Source organism: Mustela nigripes, chromosome 3 (assembly GCF_022355385.1).
Source record: "Mustela nigripes isolate SB6536 chromosome 3, MUSNIG.SB6536, whole genome shotgun sequence".
Taxonomy (NCBI): Eukaryota; Metazoa; Chordata; class Mammalia; order Carnivora; family Mustelidae; genus Mustela; species Mustela nigripes.
Window position 1 is genome coordinate 67314212 of NC_081559.1, and position 24762 is coordinate 67338973.

General features: G+C 39.9%; 1 protein-coding gene across 1 annotated transcript in view; it reads left to right on the plus strand.

Annotated features, from left to right (window-relative positions):
* METAP1D (methionyl aminopeptidase type 1D, mitochondrial) overlaps nt 1-24436 on the plus strand; it is an 86673-nt gene extending 62237 nt beyond the window's left edge. Inside the window, 9 exon segments of the mRNA XM_059394166.1 lie at nt 5693-5850; nt 7886-8035; nt 9690-9838; nt 10413-10455; nt 13891-14054; nt 21540-21637; nt 22868-22915; nt 23828-23906; nt 24037-24436. Coding sequence (XP_059250149.1) covers nt 5693-5850; nt 7886-8035; nt 9690-9838; nt 10413-10455; nt 13891-14054; nt 21540-21637; nt 22868-22915; nt 23828-23906; nt 24037-24115 — 968 coding nt within the window. The 3' untranslated portion in view covers nt 24116-24436.
* Nucleotides 24437-24762: the final 326 nt, after the last annotated feature.

Here is a 24762-nt window from a genome sequence, read left to right on the forward strand (position 1 = left end):
GATCTTGGGGTTGTGAGTTCGAGCCCTATGTTGAGTGTAGAGGTTACTTAAAATAAAACCTGTGCTGCTTGGGTGGCTCAGTGAGTTAAGTGTCTGCCTTTGGCTCAGGTCATGATCCTAGAGTCCTAGGATCGAGTCCAGCATCGGGCTCCCTATTCAGTGGGGAGTCTGCTTCTCCTTCTGCCTTTACCCTGCTCATGCACACACCCTCTCTCTCAGATAAATAAATAAAATCTTAAAAAAATATTAAACTTGAAAAACGTGGTATGTGCTGTGGATCCTGGGCAAATCGTGGTGCCCACAAGACTGACAGAGCGGCCAGTGTTGTGACTAATGAAAACCTTGCTGGTGTCCCTGCCTCTGAAGATGGGTGTCATACATCAAATTAGCTGTAACATTGACCGTAGCAAGTGGGAAGTTAGATACAGTTGTGATACAGTATCAGCAGTGCTTTTATTTATTTAATCGAGATAAAGTTGACATATAATATTTGGATTGTATCAGCTTTCAGTGTACAAAGCAGTGCTTTTATAAGGAAAGGAGATATAAAGGAAACCCAACAAACCTTTTCTAGAATGGTCTATAGCAGTAACTGTAGTTTGTTTATCCTGTGACCCTGAATATAATGGGTACTGGAGAATTTAATTTTATCCACTCTGCATTTAGAAAATTTGTTAACTACTATTTATTAATTCCAGTATGATAAACAAAATGGAGGATTTTGCCCCACCTCTTTTTTGCCGCATTAATTGGAGGACCATTATCTTCTAAAGACATGTATTTTTAAAGCCCATTTCTTCATTTCACCTGTGAAAACACTAGTTTTTTTTTCTCCTGGTTTGTAATGAATAGTTAGTGGAATAAACACGGTATGGTACCTTATTATCCTGTTACCTTGTGACAGCGTTTATAGGGTGTCTTTTATCAGATTGAAAGAAAAGATTTTGCTCCGAATAAAAAAGTATCATATGAAGGTAGAATTTCTGAGTACACTGCACAACCGTAATTGTCAACAGACTGGATATATTCAGGCTGCGCTCCCAATGTTTAAGTCGTGTGTGGGTGTGCCTGTATCTTTTTGGCAGTGAGCCTATCATTTGGCAGGACAGGTACATTGGCAACACTGTTCATCCTCGAAGTGAATGTCTCAAAGCCTCAACAAGATATCCAGGTAGAGGCCTGGTGACTTCATGCCTCAAGTTTAAGCATATGGAAGAGATTCCCCCTGCAATGGAAGAGATTCCCCCTGCAATGTCTGCTTGAACTTGATAATGCTGATAAAGATGATCTCTCTTTCATGTAATCAGCTGCATTGAAAAAAATCTTCGTGAGTCCTGAAATTGATCAGGTCCACATCCTCCCTTTGCCTGGAATTTCGCATGACAATCAGGTGCCGGGGAGTGATGGCACAAATGCCAGAGCTGAAAGAGACCTCCCTCAAAGATGAGAAAGCCCAACTCCCTCATTTTCCTAAGCCTCCTGTCTCAGTGGGCAGGGTCTGACTGCTCAGCAGGCCCCAGAAAGTGCTCAGCCAATGTTTACTGTTACTTCTTCAGGTCACATAGTTCGCTCTTGGCAGGACCAGAAGCCGCACCACGGTTCCAAGGTGCCATCCGCTGCTGTGTCTCTCTGGCCTGTTTTTCATCATGCATATGACCATCTGATACAATCTAATGTATTTGTTGGTTTGCTTCTTGTCTTTGTCCCACCGTAGAATAGAAGCTCCGTGAGAGCAGGGACTTTGTTGTCTGGTTCATCCAGTATCCAGAACATGGCATACAGAAGGACCTCAGTAAGTAGTTGCTGAATAAAAGAATAAATTAATTTAGAGGTCTGTAGGTAAACCCATTGAAGAGTTGAGAAGGGAAAGGAAAAAAATTAATGTTTATGAGGCACCTGCTTTTAAGATGGCTTACTTATGAATGTTATCTCAGTTAATGCTCACAACAGTGGAGTGGTGAGGAAAACATTGCTGTTTCCCTGTGATGGTGAAGAACGTGGGGCTCAGAAGTTGTGGTAAGGCAGATCCATCCGCCCTCCAAGCTCATGCTATCCTCATTACTGCAATACCTCCCAATTAGATCCGATCAACGAATTTTCATGAAAAGTACCTTCATTCTACATGTTGGATGGTCCTATGATGTTTATTTCTTTTCTTTTTTTTTTTTTAAACTTTCCATTAGGGACGCCTGGGTGGCTCAATCAGTTGAGAAGGCGACTCTCTTTTTTTGGCTCAGATCATGATCTCAGGGTCCTGGATTGAGCCCCATTCTGGGCTCTGTGCTTGGGGGTTGGGGGAGTCTGCTTGAGGATTCTCTTTCTCACTCTCCCTGCCCCTCTCCCCACTCATGTGCTTGCTTACGTGCACTCGCTCCCTCTCTCGCTCTGTCTCTCTCTCTAAATAAATCTTAAATACACACACACAAACCAACTTTCCTTTAAATCTATTCCCTGGGGCACCCAGGTGGCTCAGTCCATTAAGCATCCAACTCTTGGCTTTGGCTCAGGTCATGATCTCAAGGGTCCTGGGATCGAGCCCCCCCCACCCCCCAGGCAGGCTGCCCACTCAGCAGGGTATCTGCTTGAAGATCAGCTCCTTCTGTCCCTCCCCAAAGTCTCCCTCTCTCAAATAAATAAATAAATCTTAAAAAAAAATAATACACACAAAGCTAATCCCTTAAAAAACCACATCCTATAGGAAAGCATGCTATCTACTCGAGCCCCTGCACACTGTAGGAAGGCAGCTTGGAGTGGTGAGCTCAGTCCTTGAGTTGGTTTTGCGGGATGTGGAGCCCGGGCTTCCCCCTAACCTCCAGCAGTGTTGAATCTTAGTTCCTCATCTGTGAAACAGTGGCGTTAATAGCTGCCTGTCTGCCCACCAGAATTGGTAAGAGATAATGTATGTAAAGCACCTAGCACTGAGCTTCATCAAAGAAAGTGGCCATTAAATGCTAACCACTATTATCTTTACTAATTCTATTAGTGTTATCCTTATTAATAGTAATCATAATACATTCTTTCCTCAGAAGGGAAATACTTGTGGGTTTGTGTCTTGTTGTGGTCCTGCCTCGGGATGGAGTTAGGGAGCCTGGAGTCATAGACTGATTCCGCCTAAGTCTTTGCTTTCGCTGGGACGCATAGCGCAGACTGCCAACCAGCTTCTTTCAGCCACCGCACCAAAGCGAAGGGAGCTTGGCTTGAGAGTGGAAGGATTAGGTCAAACCTATCACCACTTTTGGAAGAATAACCTAGTGATAGTAACTCCTAATAGTTTTGTGATGCCTTGTACGTTTTCTGGTGTTTCCATATGTGTTAGTTCATTTTTTCTCATGTGTACGGGAAAAATAATATACTTTGTAGAGGCAACTTGACCGCTTTCCCACAGTTTTTGTACTTACTGCATGCTCCTGGGGAAGTTACCTTCCTTTGGGTGCTTCAGTATCCCCAACTGGAGTGCAGTGGAAGGTTCTCATTAATACTAAGGAGCTAACATATGTAAAGTGCCTAGGACAATAATTAACTCATAGTAAGTGCTCGGTACTAGAAGCTGTAGTGGAGTGGACGATTTCTTTCTCATTAAAATCTTTTTAAGTGTTCTTGAAGGAACTGTTCTTTATTAGGCATCTACTTTCCAACCATCTGCTTTTCCTAGGATTCTGCCCTGCCCCATATACCAGTTGACAGTCTAGAGCTGGTGGTGTTGTCTACAGGGAAATGTGCAAACTTCGGGGAATATGTACCTGCCTCTGTGAAGCAACTTTTGATTTAAAAAAAAAAAAAGATATTGCTGCATTTTGTCTAGTATTTGGAATTGTTTAAAATAACACCGAAATACCTCTGTAAGTTTGATTCAACATTATTACATTCAACTTTATGGAAGAACATAATAGAGTGAAACTTATAACCTTGAATTGCTGACCATAGGGGTTTGTTTGTGTGCCTCTCTCTAGGTCACTTGGAGATCCTGGCCTTGGAGGCCAGTACTCACCTGCACTTCGTGTTTCTATTATGTTTCACAGCTGAAATGTTACTGTAGGCCAGTAGTTCTCAACCCTTCAAGGATATCAGAATCACCCTGAGGCCTTGTCACAGGGTAGATTGCTGGTCTCATCCCAGAGTTTGAGTCAGTAAATGGAGAGGCCCCATAATTTGCATTTTTCCCCATGTGATGCTGATATGGTGGTCTGGGTACCACTTTTTGAGAACCAGTGCTCTAGACCAGGAGTCAACAAACTTCTATAAATGGCCAGATAGTAAATATTCTAGGCTTTGTGGGCCGTACAGTCTCTGTTACAGATACTCAACTCTGTGGCTCAGAGCAGCCGTAGATCATTGTAAGTGAATGAATGTGACTGTACTTATGGGCATTGAAATTTGAATTTCATATAATTTCACATGTTACAAAATACTATTTTTCTTATTTCTTTTTTGCCCATTTATAAATGTAAAATTCATTTTTAGGTTGTGGACTGTACAAAAACACAGACAGCAAGCCAGATTTGGCCTTCGGGCTGTAGTTTGCCAACCTCTGACATGCAATTGTGACATGCTGGGGAATTTTCAAACTATTGTTTTAATTATAAAAGTAATGCATGCAAATGGGTGGTTTAAAAAAATCTAACAGTGTAGAAGAAAATAAAATGAATCAGGGAGACTTCCTCCCCACCCCAGGCCCAATCACATGCCCCAGAAATAATCACTATTGATGAATATAAATTTTCAGAAATTTTATAGGGAAATACAAGCTAATATAAATGTATACATTCTTTTTTACATCACTGGGCTTTCTATACCTACTGTTCAGCTTTGTCTTTTCCCTAGCAATGTATTGTGGCCTGCTTACGTATCAGCACATAGAAATAAATGATTTAGCTTATTCTCTAATACCTCCATAGCTTTCTGTTGCATAGACATCCAGACTCTATTTCACCAGTCCCCCATGGATGGACATTTGCATTATTCCTCATTTTTTTCTACCACAAAGTGAGGGTACCTCTTCTTATATCCATTACTGCATAATATCTGCAAGGGAAAGCCCTAGGAGATGAGTTGCTGAGTCAAAGGATATATGCATTTAAAATTTTGATAGCTATTTCTTAATTCCTGTGGTGGGCACTTTAGGACCCTGCGTTCATTTTGTTTCAGGGTCACACCCTACATTTCTGTTTTTTAGTCTTTATCCGACTTGAGCATTTGTCATAGTGCATTTCGGTAGAATGCCTCTTGCTGCACGTGAACTTAACACAGAGTAGTAATCCTATCAAGGGCAAAAAGTGCAGCTGGCAATTTGTCCATGATTCTTGAAAGGAAAACAGCTTTAAAGAATATAAAGCCACCCAAACAGTGCCCTGAATCTAAGGTCATTCTGGACATTGCTGGGGAAGGTTCCACAGCAGAAATTGTTCTTTCTGCAAACCTGGTACTTAGCAGATGCCTCTATATGTTTGTTTCCCGTTAGAGTGGAGTTTTCCATTGTCAAACATGTATGTAAACATAGTATTAGCTAATAAATACGCTGTGCTATTATTGTACTAGAACTCAGAATTTAACCGCTTTCCTTTCTATTTGGGGCTTTTCCTTTTTGAGCCAGTAAAGGATTAGGATAATGATTTAACAGACAACAATGGAACATCTTAAAATGTAGCCCTATGGTAGGTTTTTTAACTTAAAATATGCCTATTTCTGCTCATAGGTTGTCATAGAATTTTCTCTTCACCACTCAATCCTATCTCCTTACACAAGGAGTCAAGCAGTCAACAAAGAAGAAATTTCTTTTTCCGGAGACAAAGAGAGATTTCCCACAGTATAGTTTTGCCGGCTGCTGTTTCTTCAGCTCACCCAGTCCCTGAGGTACCGTGTTGCCTATTATCTGCTGCTTTTTCTAGCCAGGATGAAGCATAGCCGCAGAAATGAACCAATGTCTTTTTGCACCTTTGATTTCTGAGCCATTTGAATCATGATTTTTAAACTTGGTTTACGATCTGAAATTGTGATTTGAGAAGCGGTAACATCTGCAGTTCTATAACATTATTATTATTTTTTTTAAATAAAGCTCTGAGCTTACAGCTGCTTAGCTTACTTAGAATTAGTTTCTACCGTGAAAATTTTCTATATTAAATTTCTGACACGAAGGTAAAAGTACATGTCTCTAGTTTCTTAATCTTTTTATAGAAAAAAATGGACTGTAAAACTGGGATCATTCAAGAGCGATTACTTGAAACTAGTACACTAGAATTATTTTCCTAACGCCTGCTCATACTTTCCATAGTATTAATGCTGCTGTTTTTGAATCCTCCTTTAGAGTAATTAAATAAAAACCTCTTGCCTCAGAGCATTCTTGATTTTTTTCTCAGAGAGTACAATTCTGTGGAAAGACAATCTACCCATGTTTCGAAATGCAAAATGAAGGAGGTGGAGGGGGGGTCATGCAGGAAGAATGAGAACACCTGAAAGAAGTCTAGATTGTCACAAATTCATCTGCTTCCCCCTCTGATGCATATTTTAAACAGTAAACCCATGTTAAGTATATTATACTCCCTGAAGGTGAGTGGCCCCTTTTGTGTATGTGTGGAAAGGGGCCAATGAGACAGGCTACCAGAACCCAGAGGATGTTCCTGGTGTTTCTGTGCTGGGAAAGAAAGGGAAGCCTCCAGAGAGAAGAATGTATTGTTTTAGAATGCCAGTGACAAGCCCGGAGCCCTTCTGCCTGTCGTCGTAACCTGGCCACCTAGTCGCAGGGCCGAGTGGAGACAGGAACGCAGTCTGTGGGGGAGACTGTGTGAGCTTCCGTGGGCACTGGTGGCAAAGCTGGAGGAATGTATGCTTGCCCAGAGCTCAGCCAAACACTGGCGTGCCCTGTGTCACAAAGGCCCACCTGAACATGAGGATAAGGGAAGGTCTTAGAAGTGAAGGAGTGACGCGCTTCACAGAGAGCAGACCCCTAAACTCAGCTCTTCCAGAGTCATTGTGAGGCCAGCTGAAGAGTCTCCTCTCCCTCTGCCTCCTGTTCCCAAGTGCTGTGCACGCTTACTCGGTAGGGTTCCACAGTGCTTGTGTGGCAGTGTCCGTAAACAGATTGTAAAGAGCTGAGCACAATCTTGGGACTGAAAGAAGCTCTGTGTGTAAAGTAGTTATTTATTTTCTAAATACTGCCCATAGGTTTAAGGAAGCAGTGGAGAATGTTCTACAAAGGTGATCAGAGTTGAACATTTTGAGTTTGGAGGGTTTCTTTCTTTTTGGCAAATCATGGGAATGTTCTAGGTTTTTTTTTTGTTTGTTTGTTTGTTTTTTTTAATGTACTTAAAAAAAAGAAAAAGAAAAGAAAGCTGTTGGGTTTTGTTCTCTCGTCCCTTCTTAGTTTGGGTACAGTTGCCGAGTACAAGAAAAGTGTATTCGTAATAGGCTTCGGGGGCCTTGAGAGTCAGCCTTTTACATATATTCATTCGGAGAGGGTGTTGTGAGCTATCCTTTGCATAAATTTTATCTTTGTGTTAAGAAGATGAAAGTACTCTTAATTAGCCATTTGGCAATTTGGAAGCTTGGTGCTCTTTTTCCATCAACGACAAGAATGCTTCTTACAGGGTTGGGAGGAGGAAGAAAAGAAAAGTACTGTTTGTTTTGACCAGAAGTCTACTTCAGACCAGTTTGACTCAAAGCACAGTAAGGTTAACAGACCATCCAGAGGCAGCACTAACAGGCAATGTTAAGTTCAAAAGGGCAGGGGAAGGAACTGGGGGCAGCCTGGAGGGTCTGTCGTGCTGGCTTCGGAGGTCGGTGCTCCGGCAGGAAGGGCAGAGCTCCATGAAGCAGGAGGCTGTGTCCGAAAAAATGATCCCATTGTCGTGTGCTGGGTTCTGATCTTCATTTTCAATCCTTTTTCCTCAAGCACATAAAGAAGCCAGACTATGTGACGACAGGCATTGTACCCGACTGGGGAGACAGCATAGAAGTTAAGAATGAAGATCAGATTCAAGGGCTTCGTCAGGCTTGTCAGCTGGCGCGACATGTCCTCCTCCTGGCTGGGAAGAGTTTAAAGGTGGCGTCTCCGCAAACCTCAGAAGGACGTACAGAAGTGGCAACCCAACCCCCCTCGTTCCCCTCTCTCCCTTTCGCTCTTCTTGCGTACACATCTCATCTGTTAAAAAAAAATCAAGTCAAGCCTTGGGATAGGGGAAGGAGATTTTATTATTTTGTGTGTTTATTCTAGAGGTAATTTAAAATCCAAATTCAATTTTAAGTAGCAGGATTCTGGAGATACTTTGGGCCCAATCGGCCTATCCCACTTGATCAATGGCCGACAGTTTTGACTTCTGCCCCTTTTTCCTGCCTGTAGTTTCTGCTTTGACTCCCCCACATTATTTCTGTGTGCCTGAACAGTTGTTCTGCCTCATCCTTTGTCTCCTTTTCTCTTGCATTAGTTCTGCAAAGCAAGATTAGAGCATATATACAAAGCTATGGGTAATAGAGAACTGTAATTACAGACAACTGTCTTCCTATAAGATTTAGTTCTCCAGAATAATCTGAAACACTCTGCTTTTTAGGGGTCATTAAAAAGAAAAAGAAGGGACGCCTGGGTGGCTCAGTTGGTTAAGCAGCTGCCTTCAGCTCAGGTCATGATCCCGGCGTCCTGGGATCGAGTCCCACATCAGGCTCCTTGCTCAGCAGGGAGCCTGCTTCTCCCTCTGCCTCTGCCTCTGCCTGCCATTCTGTCTGCCTGTGCTCGCTCTCTCCCCCCCTCTCTCTCTGATAAATAAGTAAAATCTTTAAAAAAAAAAAAAAAGAAAAGTATGGGTCTGTAGTTTCCAGAACGTGGGCAGAATTTAGGAAGTGCGTCTCAATGGTGAAATCACTTAGGGTGTCACCTGTGTAATAAACTGGTTATAGGAACATAATTAAGCATAATGTGAATATCAAATGATGCATAGAAAGATATTGAAGAAATAGGTAATTTTTAATGAAAGATTTTGTTTTAGAATTTCATTTATGACTTATGAGTTTATGGAGGTATCTTCATATACTAAAAAAACTCAGTTTTAGGTTTTGTGTTTTTTTTTAGTTTGAGAGCAATTGGATGCCTATTAATAAGAGAAATATTTTTTTAAAAACCCAATGGATTTACTTAAGCATGAAAGAAAGCAAGATTTGTGAAAACCAAATTTCTATTATATGTATCAGACCGAGTTTTTTTTTAAATAATGATCCATAATCTTCTCATCATTGCTGCAAAGCCCATGTAAGCTTTCACTGAGATAAAGAGGTGTGGGTTGACTTACTTTTTCAAGCTTTGTCATCTAAACTGAAGCTACTTTTGAGAATTTATATGCTTCAGCTAGCCTGAGGCCCTAGCCCTTGAGGAAGAGGAAGGAAGTGCCTAAGAACCTCTCTGTGAAGTGTTCAGGCTCAGAAGTAGTCATGTCATTTAATGACGCAACAGATAATTTATAGGATCTTAGGGCTTACAATTTCCATTTCCTAACAGCCCATAACAACATCGTATACTCAAACGATTATCAAAAAGGCACAATTGAAATATATCATGCTAACCCCCATTAATTAAAATGTTGTATCACGAGTTTATCACAGTAAGTCTGTACAGTCTCATCTGGAAGTGCTGTAGCTAGAGACATGGTCAGCAAGTGCAGGAAATGTCTTCAACTGTGGCTGCACAACTTCTTTATTTAATATTTTAGGTCGACATGACAACTGAGGAGATAGATGCTCTTGTCCATCAGGAAATCATCAGTCACGATGCTTATCCCTCACCTCTAGGCTATGGAGGTTTTCCAAAATCCGTTTGTACCTCTGTAAACAACGTGCTCTGTCATGGTATTCCTGACAGGTATTTATTGCTTAATAACATATTGTTCCTTTGGAAACTAAACCATGAGACCAAAGATCTGTAACACATGGTGAAAGACACTAGCTTAATTGAAACCCACCTGCAAACTTGTGAAGCTGATTATGGTAAAACAAAAATTTCGAAGTATTTTGCTTCTAAGTGGACATAATTTAATGTTTGTTAAAGCAGTGTGTAGTCCAAAAAGGTCATTGCTCCTTAAATATTGGTTGTACGTTCTTAGATTTTAATCATATAAATGGTAAAAATCTAAATGTAGGCAAATAGAGGTCATCAATTATTGTTTCAGCTCTTTGCAGAATTAAGGTAACCAATAAGTATGTTTTTTAAAGAATTTTTAAAAGATTTTTAAACAATGGCAATATGTTCATATTCTGTATTTCTTGTAAGATGGGACATGACTAATATAACTTAAAGATTAGATATAGTTTTTTCCATTTATTCCTCTTCCACCCCAAATTACCATTGCAATTCACTGGGCTCGTGATAGTATTTATTTGTACATTCCTCTTATTGAGATCTGTCTATCACCATTTTTATTGTGTTTACGTTTCAGTCGACCTCTTCAGGATGGAGATATTATCAACATTGATGTCACGGTGAGTAAATAATATAAAAAATAGTCTTTGATCAACTTCGGAATTGCTGGTAGCACCAGGAAGAATTGTGGATTGAAAATGCGAGCCGCACCAAGGGAAGTGCTGTTTACTTCTAGACCCAGACACAAGCAGCTGGTTTCCTTTTTTATCTTTAACTCCGTGTTTATTCCAAGTAAACCCAGGCCTGACTTGAATTTAGGGCTGGAATCAGATGCACTGAGATCAATGTTGGCCTAAGTGAAATGTCAACCCAATCCTGCTATGTGTCATGTTTTTGAGAAGGTGTAATTGTTATTGATCCACTGTGTAGTTAAAGCAGAGCACCACGGCACTGGGCAGCTGCTGAAGCTAGATATGTATGAGATGAGCTAACGCGAAGAAAGCCAGCATTTTTCCTTCACTCTGCCAAGATTGATCTTCCTCTTCCTGCTGATTTTGAGTGGGGCCTGTCATTATCTTACTCTGTCATTAGGGGCTACATTGGCCTGTGTGTGTCAGTCTATTTGGACAGCAACTCTTTTGCTAGCAGTGTTCCCTAGATTTATTAAAATCCCTGAAGGTAACGTCGTGCTCCATTTGTGGCATCGAGGGTATAGAGAGCCTTGAACTCGGAGCATACGAGCAGAGTGGTTTTCTCTCTGAACCCAACTTTTTACCAAATGGTTAACAGCCTTTCTTTTAAATAACAACCCAAAGTGATTTAACGTGGGAACTTCAAACTGTACAAGTGCCAACCTTTTCTAATTCTCTCAGCCGTTCACTAGTCTCAGACTTGGATTATTTGCACTTTGGCAGTTCATTTTACTAAAAAAGTTCGCAGGGGTCCCTTTGGATTATGCGGATTGGAAATTAATTCTGTGCATTTGGTGATTAATAGACAAGTTTTAAGTAAATAAATAAAATTTAATCATCTGATGAGAACCAGTTGAGAGAGACAACATTCAAGGAGTATAGCTTCTATGAAGAGGAAATATTTTCCATGATAGTTATTTTGTATCCAGACCATGAACTTAGGTAGGTGTGGGAATGAGGTGGAAATTGTCATCCAGTTGAGTTCAGCCAAATTTTTAGTTGTTTGAATTAACTCCCCCTCTTTTTTCATAGCAGATTGGATGGTGACATAGCCAATGATGCCTTTATTGCTGCTACTCTTTCATATATCATTTTGTCCTCAGAATACTTGAGAATTTACTGCACAGATATTCTGTTGGTTTATCTTTCCTACTCAGAATCATGTAGGAGGAGATATTTTATGAAGTATGCCTGAAATAAGTATTTTTCCGATATACTTTTCTTTTGAATTGTAACTGATTTAGGGGTTTTACATTTATTGTCTCACCTAATCACCCCCTAATAAAATATTGCTGCTTTGAATGAAATCAGCACACTTTCCTTCTGCTCCCAATGCATTCAGAGAGAATATTCCATGCCTTTTCTGTTTCCTGAAGACTTTTAATGAATTTTTAACATTCAGATATATCACAGTTGCAAAACTCATAAAAGCAAGGTGAAACACTTCAAGTGTCTCAAAATATAAAGGAGTCAAGAAGACCTATTGGTCGCTATCTTCCTAAGTTATATTTCTTTTTATTAACCCCTTGCCACAAATTATATTTCTTGTGAGATATGTTATTAAGTGAAAGACTCCATTATGAGATCCTTTACTTTCATCAGAAAGTTCTCATTGTGCATTTTATAATTGCTTACATCTAGTATATATCACAAGGAAACAGACTTCTTTCCCCCTTGAAAGCTGAATTAAAAACAAAACAAAACAAAACAAAAACTATGAGATGCCTAGAGTAGTTGCTCAATAAATATTTCTTTAATAAATGAAGTACAAAACAAGAATACTTTGTGAGCATAAACCCTAATTATAGATAACTGCCATAGGCGTTCAGAAGTGTTATTATTCTCGTACATATTGAATCTTTCACGTAGTCATTTGGAAAACTAGCAAAAAGTAATATAAGAAGTCAAAGATTTTTAAAAATATCTTTTACTTAAATAACAGTTACACAAACACTGAATTACACATTTTTAAAATAATTACTCTTATATTAGCAACAGTAACATAATTGTTTATAAAATCAAACTTGTACTTTCTTGGACTGCAAATAGGAAAAAATATATAAAACACTACTGTATTGCAAGGTAATTAAGGTCATTTGACACAGTAGAGAAAACATTTGATTAGAAGCCAGTACTACATCTGGATCTACCTCTGTATTTTTGCCAGTAACCTTAGATGAGTTACCTGTTTAAGCCTCAGGTTCCTGACTTATAAAGCGAAGAAGAATAAAGACTTTTCCTGCTTCCCTTACAGAGTGTAGTAGAGTATTTTTGTGTGTGTGCAGAATAGTATACAGATTTAAGACATTAACTCGGTATTAAAATAGCTCAGATAAATATCTTTTTTATAAGTTTGTACATTCTACTTCATGAGAAAGAGAAATGTGAAAAATAATTACCTAGGTCAAATTAATGCAAAATAGCAAATTCTGTGCTCTATCTGAGGATCAGTATTCAACCAGTTTCTTCTACCTTGTGTATTTATTTTTTATTTTTTAAAATTTTTTATAAACATATAATATATTTTTATCCCCAGGGGTACAGGTCTGTGAATCGCCATAGTACCTTGTGTATTTCTTATAGTGTTTGTTAATTATTGATTTTTATAATGACTCTGATGTCTTCCAAGATTCTATAGGGCCTGCTGACAACTGATAAAATTGTATTTTCTGTAATTTTATTCTTAAGCCTATTTTGTTATAATTTAATCCTTTAAGACCCCATGTATAGTGTCTTCTGTTAACATTCTGCTATCTGGAACAATTGACTAAAGTTTCACTTCCAGGCAGGATCTTTCCCTAACATATTTCATTTCCATATTGAGCCACTTCACTTCTTGAAACAAAATTCTCCTACTGTCTAAGACTGACATGTCTATTTTATTTCTTCTTGTTGTCTATCACTTCCAAATGTAGAATTGGTAAATAAAAGATCGAGTGTCTTTAGGACACTGAAGAAACTTTTCACTATGTTAAATACTTCTAGGTTCCCTAGAGCTATAGTAGTAATTGTGGGTCAATGTCTTTGGTCACTAATTTATGCATGTATAGTTTTGTCTTCTCGAAATAAAACATTATACTAGCATTGCTAATCATAATGCTGAAATAGCCATTCCAGTTATATATTTATTTCTGAATTTTGTAATATCATCATATAGCTTCATCTTTTTTAATTTCTGTAAGGCTTTAGCATTTTTTTTTTTTTTTTTTGGTAGGGAAATGAGTAATTCTGGAAGGGTGAAACATATGAATCTACTAAATACATAAATGAACACAATATATACTTTTGGAAAGTACATTTTTTTTTTTTTGGAAAGTACATTTTTAAATAAGGATGTATTTTTAAATGTTTGCCTGTGTTTAGGTCTATTACAATGGCTACCACGGAGACACCTCTGAAACGTTTTTGGTGGGCAATGTGGATGAATGTGGTAAAAAGTTAGTGGAGGTTGCCAGGAGGTGTAGAGATGAAGCAATTGCAGCTTGCAGAGCGGGGGCTCCCTTCTCTGTAATTGGAAACACAATCAGGTAAGCCTTACACTGACAAGTAAAGGGAGGGTTGGCAAATGGTACAAAGGTTATTGGTGGCTTGGTATAAAGTTGATGACATGTTTTATGATTCAGAACCATCATTTCAGTCTGATATCAGTATGTGAACTGCCAAGCTGCAATGTTGTTCCCTGGGCTTAAAAAAAAGAGAGAGAGAGAGATTTTAAAACAGTGAATTATACTGGGGTCAGCAGGAAACTTACAGGAGCAGCAAGCAATATTTATATGACTGCTTTAGTTTAAGCTCGACATTTTGGTCTGTAGTGTTCCTTTACTCAAAATCACACCAAACATGGAAGAAAGTAACTAAGAAGGGGATAAGCATCCCAACTCTTGGATAATGAAACAGGAGAAAAGCTAAATTTTATAAAGGAATGAAGTGAAACATATTCCTGTAATACAAACATTAAAAAAAAAAAAAAAAAACATTAGCTCAAGCAAGACTTACCTTTCAAATTAGTGGATTAGCAAACAGGCTGAAAGGGCAAGCTTATGTCCTTTTCCTGTCTGGTTCATTTTTTTCCTGTAAACTATAATTTATCTTCCAAACAGCATTCTGTGCTTGCTTTTTGAGTGTATGTGTATTTTCTGAATTCAAGACTTTTCCCCATAATCTGTTACCTACTTTTAGATCTTTTTTTTTTAAACCCCTATAACTGTTTTGAAGTAGACATTCAGAATATGTGTTTTCATTCAAAAGTAATACATTTTGTTAAAGATGATCACATCAGTACCTTTTAAAGTACTGTTCTCATTAATATGAACCATTGAATACTTCCCATTTGTCTAAAGGATGGAAGGCTTAGTCACCTTGAAAAGATGCTGCCTTTTTCTTCGTAAGCCCTCAAACACTTTAAGAAAAAAGGCAGTAAAATATCAGTTAAATGTATTTATGGCTTTAAAAATATTGTAACAATGTCTGAATCAAACTTTAGTAAAATCTCTTTGGCTTATATCTGGGAAGCTTTTATTGAAGACTTTGAACAAAATTGTGTTTTTGACAGTTTTAAATTATAGGCTAACTAGCCTGGGAAAAAAGGATAGTGTCTCTCTGTTCTTTCATAGGAAATGTTGAATCAGACCCCTACTGGGAAAAGAAATTTAATGCATATCTCACTATCTTACTGTCCATGAATATAATAGAAATGAATTCAAAATGCAGTTTTATTTTTGCAAATGGGATGAGTCGATAGATGTATCTCATATTTTTGAACACCTAGGGTTCAACAAATTTGCTGGTGGTGCTCTTGCATTTTAACAAAATTTATTCTTCAGTAGAAGGGGGCAGAGAACACTAGATTCTTATTCAAGCATTCTATCGAGCTCTGCATTCATGGCTGTGTCTAAAGGGCATGTCAGCCTTTGATTCTCTCTGAGAGGTAATTATCCTTTTCCTGTCACGGAACAACAAATGATAGCTAACTACAGAGGCACATTTGCAGTAGTCACATTCATCAACTGCAGAAAAAAAATTCAATTTAATTGTGCAACACAGCTGCACACGGGCTTTTGAGCATTTCTGTTGTTCTCCCTGTCTCGCTATTCCTCCCTCCAGATCTATTTTTTAAACTTTTTTTTTTCTGGTTATTTTTTCCCCTTTTTGTCTCTTCTTCCATTTTTACTCTCTGTACTTTCTTGTTAAAGTAATTTTCCTTTGTGGCTCTCATTCTTTTTTCCCCATTGAAGGCTATGAATGTAGAAAATTATCACAATTACTCATATAATTGAGCCTCTTTGTAGCAAGTGCAACTCCAGTAGCCTTTCTCCATCATGAAAATGGTTTCATTATAGGGTTTTTCATATTCTCTGACACCATCTACACAGAGGAACAGGCGTACAGATGAGATGTGCTAGGAACAGGCTAGATCAGTAAGGTCACAGTAGGAATAATTAGCTCTGCTATGGAAAGAGCATCTAGGCCTTTTACTGCTACATAAATGTACTGTCCGTGGCTTTTAGTCACAAAAAAACTTACTAACAAATGGAGCTCCCGCCTACTACTTTGAAAAAAAGATTTGTATCAACACTACAATTTTCCATCATTAAGACTAATAACACAGAGCCTAGTATACATCAAGGGGAATAAAAAGAAAAATCTCACGTTCAAGTGGCGGCTGGGTGCTGACCTTTGTTCCCTTTTTTTGTGTACGACTTAACTCTTTACAAAAAAGAGCCACACGCCACACCAACATGCAGGTGAACTCCAGCTAGTACTAGCAAAGCACAGCATTCAGTCGGAAAATCTGATAAATCTCCATGCAGGATAATGCATTTCATTACATATTCACTACATTAATTCTAGCTACATAAAAAAAAAAAAAAAGAAGAAGAAGAAGAGTAGAATTGAAAGTGACATTGGGTTTTAGCTATCTGGATGCAAAGGTCAGTTTTCGCAGAGTATGAATTTGCATGGACAAGCTCCTTTGAAAACCAGATCAGTCCCAACAGCTACACTTACAGAACTATGTGAAAAATAACAGACAATGAACTTTTTACTTTCACCCTGATACATTTCATTATTTGGATGGTTTCTGTCTGCCACCAGGGACTAGCCCATGTTAAGGCGGTGTTTCTGGACATCTATTATTTTGCCTTTTCTTATTCAGGCAAAAATCTCAAGGGAGTAAATAAACAGTCTCCACCTTTAAGCCAAAAGTACTTGGAATCATTACAGACTGAAGGTTTACAAACATCTTTCAACTCAGTCTCATTTATTTTAAGATATTCACCATCTTTTGCATAGCCTCCCTCTACTGATGCACCATGAAAAGAACATTCAAGCTTCTTTTATTAGCAGTATGCTACCAAGAACCTAGTGATCTTTATAGGACATTTTGAAATTCTCAGAAGCCTGTGAAGGTAGGAGGCTATCTCTGAAGAAGTATTGGCTATAATAGTTTAATGAAAAGAGTTCTCTGTGTGCCCTTTTGCTTCATGAGGAATGGCTAGTGATCTTTAGATTACAGTGTTATTATGCTCACTGTACCTCCATTTGCTTTAAATTATTTCTAAAGCTGTATATTCAAATTATCTCTAGATGATATGATCTGTACATATGAGAATATTGTGAATGTGTAGATTCATGCATCCCAAATATGTGACAGTTCCATCAAAAATAATTTAAACTTATAGTTGTAAATGTCATGATGAAAGTATCAATAAATGGTTTTTAATGTTTAATTCATAAGTATATGTTTTGATATTAATTTAGAAGACTATAAAGCAGATTTTTAAAAATAATCTCTTTCTATTAGATTATGCACATTTAAACAATAAGTGGCTCAGGCAAAATAAGTCATTTTAATGTCATCTGTGATGGATTTTTCTTGACAGCTACTGTAAATTACAATTACACTGCTTCTCTCTGCACATGAAAGTAAGCACTGCAATAAATTATCTTTTATTTCAATCCATCATGTCTGCTTTTCGGAAACAGAAAACCTCAAATAAAAGTTCAGCACTATTGTAAGAAAAACACAGTAATTTGTGATCCGGCTTGAAACAAAAAAATGTACCCCTCTTTCCAAAAACGGTTGTTGGCTTTCAAAAATATTACTAATTGCACTTAAACATTCCTTGTCGTTAGAGGGAATCCTTGGGCTCGTGCATTCCTTCATTCAAAGACTACTGTTTAAAATAAAAGCCTGGAAGGACTGAACTTGGAAAACCAGGGGCCATTTAATTAGAGCTGTGACCATTTGGAAATTAGTACTGTTTTTAGGATTCGTGTAAAAATGGTGAGAAAATGATTTCCGTGTGCATTTTTTCTTTCTTGAGAAGAGTATGCACTTAAACACAGTACTCCTCTGCCCTCTTGGGGAATGTGTTCTTCGTCACAAAATGTACTTGAAATGTATTAAGAATTTTAATTCGTCTACACAATACTTCAATTGAGGAAAACTCTCTCACGAAAGGGAATTAAATGGACGAAAACGGCCCCAAGAAATTCCTTAAGCGAGGAACCGTAACTGAAACACGAACTATAATAATAGAATGATTTCAAAGTAAGTTCAGGAAGTACATCTGCATACCTTCTTCCTTCCCTACCCTATTCTCCCTCCCCAAATAGTCCCTATGAAGGACTTCAAATCGTAAATGCGCTCAGGCTCATGGGTAAGTGTTGTACTGTCTGAGAGATTTTTAGTTAAAGAAAAATCAGTACAGAACAGCTAATACCAGGAGAATTCTTTTCGGTAGGTTTCAGCAGAAAGAAGACAGATCTCCTTCTTGTCCAGGGCAAGAAGACCTCGGGCTCAGGAGGGGTCGCAGCCGGGGAGGCCTGGTGCAGGGGAGCAGCCGCGGCATTTCTTGGGCAGCCCGGCCTGCCCAGCTCTTTCCACTTCCCTCAACACACCAGTGAAGCACACGTGCTCCACCTTCCCGTGCCGCAGTCAGGGTGACCACCACTGGCTTTCAGGTCAGAGTGGAATTTACGACTACAGGTCCCTCGGATGGTCTTTTATGAATCTAGATTTAAGCCCTAGAATCAGGGCAAATCATCTCATGCTCCCCGTATATTCCAAAGTAGGTGAAGAAGCATGATTTTATTTTTAAAGATTTTATTTATTTATTTGACAGAGAGAGATCACAAGTAGGTAGAGAGGCAGGCAGAGAGAGAAGAGGAAGCAGGCCCCCTGCTGAGCAGAGAGCCCGACTCGGGACTCGATCCCAGAACCCTGAGATCATGACCCGAGCCGAAGGCAGTGGCTTAACCCACTGAGCCACCCAGGCGCCCAAGGACATGATTTTAAATAGCAAATAGGAACATTAGATTTGATCCCATTTCGTCCCCATAAGTATGTGAGATAAAATCTCGCTACAGGGTGCCCGGGTGGTTCAGTTGGTTTGGTGACTGCCTTCAGCTCGGATCATGATACCAGAGTTCGGGGATTGAGTCCCGCATCGGGCTCCCAGCTCCGCGGGGAGTCTGCTTCTCCCTCTCACCTTCTCCCCTCTCATGCTCTCTCTCACACACTCACTCTCTCTTTCAAATAAATAACATATTTTTAATAAATAATGAAAAAGCTCACTACAAATCCACAAGGGAAATACCCTGAAAGGCAGACCGAAATCTATACTTAGCTCCTGGTAATCAAGCATTGAGATGATGCTCAGCCAAGGAACTGAGCGAAATTTGTCCTGCGCTTTTCCTCTTTTCCACCCGGCTGTGAAATCCTGACCTTTGCATTCATGACACATACATTCTGTGATACTCCCATAACCATAAGTTCCAGCAGGATCCAGGCAGTAAATTGTTGTAGGAGAATGCACTCAAAATATCTTTAGCACCTTGTAATTGCACAGCTTCTTTTATGAAGAGGAATGAGAGGTGTGATGGCAGAGGGACCCCAAGTGTTTCTGCAGAGTGGGCTTTCTTCCTCTCTTCTCATCAGAAATTAAAATGAAGATTGCCATTGTATCACACATTAAAGATGTAGCCGTGATGCCTGCCAATCTGTTAGATCCTAGGGTTTTTTTTTTTTTTTTTTTCCTTTAAAGGAAAGAAAGTAGGAGAACAGTTTATGGAATGTTCTTAGACTCATTGAGGTTTGTTGGGACTAAAGTCACATAATTTGCAGTTTCGGTAGGACCCATTCTTGTAAAAAAAAAAAAAAAAATCTAGATCATTATTGTCTTACGTAATTCCACCCTCTATCCGCTCTCCATTCTCAGTTTTTATTTGGAAATTGTGTGGTACAAGTAGAAACACCTTGGGAAAGTTTTTATACCTCCTGCCCCAACTGCACAGACACACAGAAATAACGATAACCACAAAGGACAAATTTAAGAGATAAAGATGTTGACTTGTTGTTCCTGTCTTTGACACATGCATAGCTTACCTGTTTCTGCACTCTCAGTTACATGGAAATTAAGTCTGAATAAGAGGCTGTCCATTTGCTACTTACAGTGACATCCTGGTATAAGAGAAGGCATCTTGCAGGTCCGGAGATGAAAGTTAAACATGTTCAGAGATAAGAGTATTGACATGAGTGTCAGAGATGCTGCTTCTGAGTTCATGTTCAGACTAAACCTAAGGTCTACTGGAAACCTAGTTTGGGATCTAAAAACTTTGATTTTGATAAGAATTTAAATAATGGGGGCCCCTGGGTGGCTCAGTGGGTTAAAGCCTCTGCCTTTGGCTCAGGTCTTGATCCCAGGGTCCTGGGATTGAGCCCTGCATGGAGCTCTCTACTCGGCAGGGAGCCTGCTTCCCTTCCTCTCTCTGCCTGCCTCTCTGCCTGCTTGTGATCTCTCTCTGTCAAATAAACAAAATCTTAAAAGAAAAAAAAAAATTTAATAGTAGTCCTGTAAATCCCGATCCATTGTTATGGTTAGGGTTAGGGCACTAACCCCACATGAAAATATAAATTGTTCATGCTTTATATGTTTTAACTTTCTCTTGCTCTTAGAAATGAGTGTGCTCACCTAATTTCAAAAACAACTTCTTAACTTTGTATGTGAGGATTTTAGGGTTGAATTCTATAGGCCAGACTTCATTTCTGTGGATGGAATAGATGGAAACCTGTACATTTTGCATGTAGAAAGAACAAATATAGCAGTAAGAATTAGGAATCAGGGGCGCCTGGGTGGCTCAGTGGGTTAAAGCCTCTGCTTTCGGCGGGTCAGGTCATGATCCCAGGGTCCTGGGATGGAGCCCCACATCGGGCTCTCTGCTCGGCAGGTATCCTGTTTCCCCTTCTCTCTCTGCCTGCCTCTCTGCCTACTTGTGATCTCTCTCTGTCAAATAAATAAAATCTTTAAAAAAAATAACTAGGAATCACAATACTAGCTTCTCTTAATCATCACGGTGATTAAAAAGCATTCTGTGTGAATTTTGTTAATGACTTAAGTCTTGAGTGGAAATCCCAAATGATGACAAAGTTTTGGAGTATTTCAAGAATATTGACAATGCGACTTGACCTATTGTATGAGTGTGTCTGTTTCTAAAATACGTAATATTTTGAAGTAGGCCAGAATAAGAAAACTATAAAAGTAGGAGGTCACATTTCTAGGTTGCATTTTTATTTCTCTGCTCAGTCTCCAAATCAGTAGTAATTTGCAAAGTCTTTGGTGAAATCTTATACAAACCAGGCAAGTTTTTATGACCTGCATTCTATGCACATGGGTATGCATATCGATCCGTATAGGCATGCATCGATCCACATGCACACTCACTTGTTGTCTAAAAGTGGCCTTGTTTGAATGCCTTACTAAGGTAAATGAAGCAAACTACCATGTTAGATACATACCTTTTTTCTTCATTTATCCAAAAGGAGTCGTTACATGCAATGGCAAAAATTTTAATTATTTCAGAATAATGAAAACATTGTTACCATCTGACTCTAAATATAACTGATTTTTTTTTCTCTTTCAGAGACTATTTTAAAGTGACTTTATCTAAGTATGTGTTAAAAACTTACCTAATTTAATTAAATTTTTTTTTGGGGGGGGTCGCTTTTAAAGCCGCATAACTCATCAGAATGGTTTCCAAGTCTGTCCACATTTTGTGGGGCATGGGATAGGATCTTACTTTCATGGACATCCAGAAATTTGGCATCATGGTAAGGACGTTAATTTGGGAGCTATTTATTGGGTGGAATCACAACAAGGCAATTTTGCTCCTCATGTTCCTCTAATTTTGAATTCATATGATCATCCTTTTGTGTGTATGCATGTGTGTTGGGGGGGGGGGAGTTACTCAATTGTAACCAGCACATTACTATGTTACTGGATTAGAGCCCAGCAGTTTCAGTCTCAGAATAGGGTTTATTTTGCTTTTTGTCTTCCCCTGAAGGGTGATGGCTGGAAGGCACAGGGATATTTGTCTAGAAAAAGTTACTGAAAACAAAATGCCACTGCATCAATGTCCCAGCAGCATGCACATATGACTGTTTTCTGTTTTTCTTTTTCTACCCTCTTCTCTAACTGCTGACTGTTGTGGTTAAACTTCATTACATCCTACACAGCGTTGACAGCTGATGTATTTAGCAGCATGTACTCTTTAGTGATTTCTAGGTTATACCCACCCTTGTATTCCTTCCCCAGAACCTCCTGCTTTTCACTGCCTGAGTATGCACCTGACAATGAGAAGGCAAGGGTAGGTCAGAAGCAGGGGTTAGGGTAGGAGGCAATTCTGTAGAGTGCTCCCAAGGGGGGCTGCACACCTGGACAGGGACCGAAGGAAAGTTGGGCCTTGACCTGTGTGCTTGGGGTTGGAGCAGTCCCTAGAAGAAATGCTGGTAGAACCCTATTCCCTGAAGATCCCCGTGGACCCAGCAGGTCAGAATTCCTTTTGCACTAAAGAACCCCACCTGCGGCAGCTCAGGAGCGCAGAGTGTCTCAGTCGTGTGCCCCACCCTGCACCAACACTTATTGGAGTTATTTCAAGTCACCCCTGTACTAGCCTCCTGCTTTAACATGCACCCTAAGGGTCTGCCTTCCCTTTCTATCAGTTCCCCAAGATGTCTTTCTCTTTGGGGTGGCGGGCAGGGCCTAGGACCCAGTGAAGCCAGGGGACTGTGGAAGTTGTCTAAAGCACACAACAGGTATCTAAAACACCCCAGCTGCCTCTGCTAGCCCTTGGTACACCCTTCCCAGGGGCCTTGACCCCAAGCAAAGAAAATGCGAAGCCTAAGGGTCAGAACCCCTTCTATCCTAAAAGAAAAAATAAAAAATAAATAAATGAAGTGACAAGTGACCAAGGTCTTTTTGAACAGTCCTGCCCCTCTAATTCTGTTTCTCTCTTTCTCTCCATTTCTCACTCCCCCTACTCTGTATTTTTTGTTTTGCAGCAAATGACAGCGATCTACTCATGGAGGAGGGAATGGCATTCACTATAGGTCAGTGCCCAAGCTTCCCTTTAGAGAGCCCTGGCTTCCTGGATCAAGGCAGCAGTGCTGGCCTAGGCCAGGCAGTCCCGTGAAGGAATAATAAAGCCAATCAGCGTAATGAAATAATTCAGATGCATAGCAAATCTGATTAAATAATATCCTCGAGCCCCATCTTCCTAAATCAGATACTTACTGACACATTTAGGAGACGGCAGCCATCCAACCTCTAATTCTGTTACGAGCATAAGGCAGTGTTTGGTGTTTTTTGTTGTTTTGGTTTGGTTTGGTTTTGGGGATGTTTTTGGTTTGGTTTGGGGTTTTCGTTTTTGCTTTTGTTTTTTCCAGTAACACCCAGTAACTAGAAGTGATCATGTCCCTTGCTCCCTGTCTGGCCGCCTGGGTCCTGGCTAATCATGTGACTGGTGTCACCACCAAATTCCAATCATCTAAGACCCTAAAGGCATCATATTTCTGACTGTGGTACTTAATGGCGAAGCAATTAGAGTGAAATAAGAAAATTGTTATTTGCTGATTAATGAACATTTTAAGCATGTTTTAAAAATTCAAATATTTTTAAAAACTGACTGGTATTTATAAGAGGGACTGGTGTTTGGGTGGTTATTATCCACGGGGTCCTAATTAAGGCTTGATTAAAATGCCCTTTTTTTCTTAAAAAAATTACGAACGAGACAACTTCATACATTTTTGAATGCGGTAGTGTTTCCTCTTCCTACTGTTTAGTTTGTAATATACGATGTAAGCAACATCAATTATCAGCCCTTGTGAGATGACAACAGGAACCCGTGGGGGAAGCACTTGGGGGGAGGGGAGGAGAACCTTCTTCTCTTTTCGTAATCAGCCCGAACAATATTTGACAAGAATGTGATTAGATCACTGCAGTAAATATTTTCCCTCTTACAGAGCCAATCATAACCGAGGGATCTCCTGAATTTAAAGTCCTGGAAGACGCCTGGACTGTGGTCTCCCTGGACAATCAAAGGTGTTTGCTTTCGGTGCCACTGCTTTGAGAGGCTATGGGAAGGGAGATTGGTCCGACGGCTCCCGCGAGCTACTGTTCCCCGCCCCGCCGGCGCTCTCGCGCCTTCTGACCGCTGCGGTGTGTGTTTCAGGTCCGCCCAGTTCGAGCACACAGTTCTCATCACGTCGGAGGGCGTGCAGATCCTGACCAAACTGCCCCACGAGGCCTGAGGAGCCGCCCGCAGGTCGCAGAGGCCGGGAGCTTTTTATCCTAAATTGCCGAAATCCAGCTGGAGAACTTTTAGAAGCCCGGCAAAACGGGAGGTCACGCAGTAACCAACCTAGCTTCACGTCTTGGAAAAACCCGATGGGGATCCGATCTCAAGCCTGGCCTTGGCCTCGCAGAGAGGGCAGGCTCGGCTTCCTACCGCGAGAAGTGATGGGGTGGGGGGGCTGGGGATGGGGACTCCCGGGTTTGGTAGGGGAAGGATTTCTAGAAATGCGTGGTTTACTCTTCCCCTTGCCTTGACTCCCCAAGTAAAAGCTTTCTCCTCCTAAGCCCATTGTGTCTGTTGTCCTTGCGCCTCTGACAGATACTAGAGGGAGAGGGTGGCTGGTTAATTTTTGAGTCTCTGAACTTTTCACATCTGCGGTTGGGGGGAAAGAATAAGCCTAGATGTTAGCTGGGAATTTTTTAGAAGTCTCTTCTTTTCCCCTTGTGGATCCCACGTTGGCACTAGCCCTTCCAATTCTTTTCCTTCATAGCTGCTTTGGGATGAAGAGATTAGCTAGCAAACCGTGGGGTTGGTTACACATATTTCCTTGCCAGTGAACCTTGCATCTGGCCTTCACAGTGCTTTATCAGTCCACACACATGG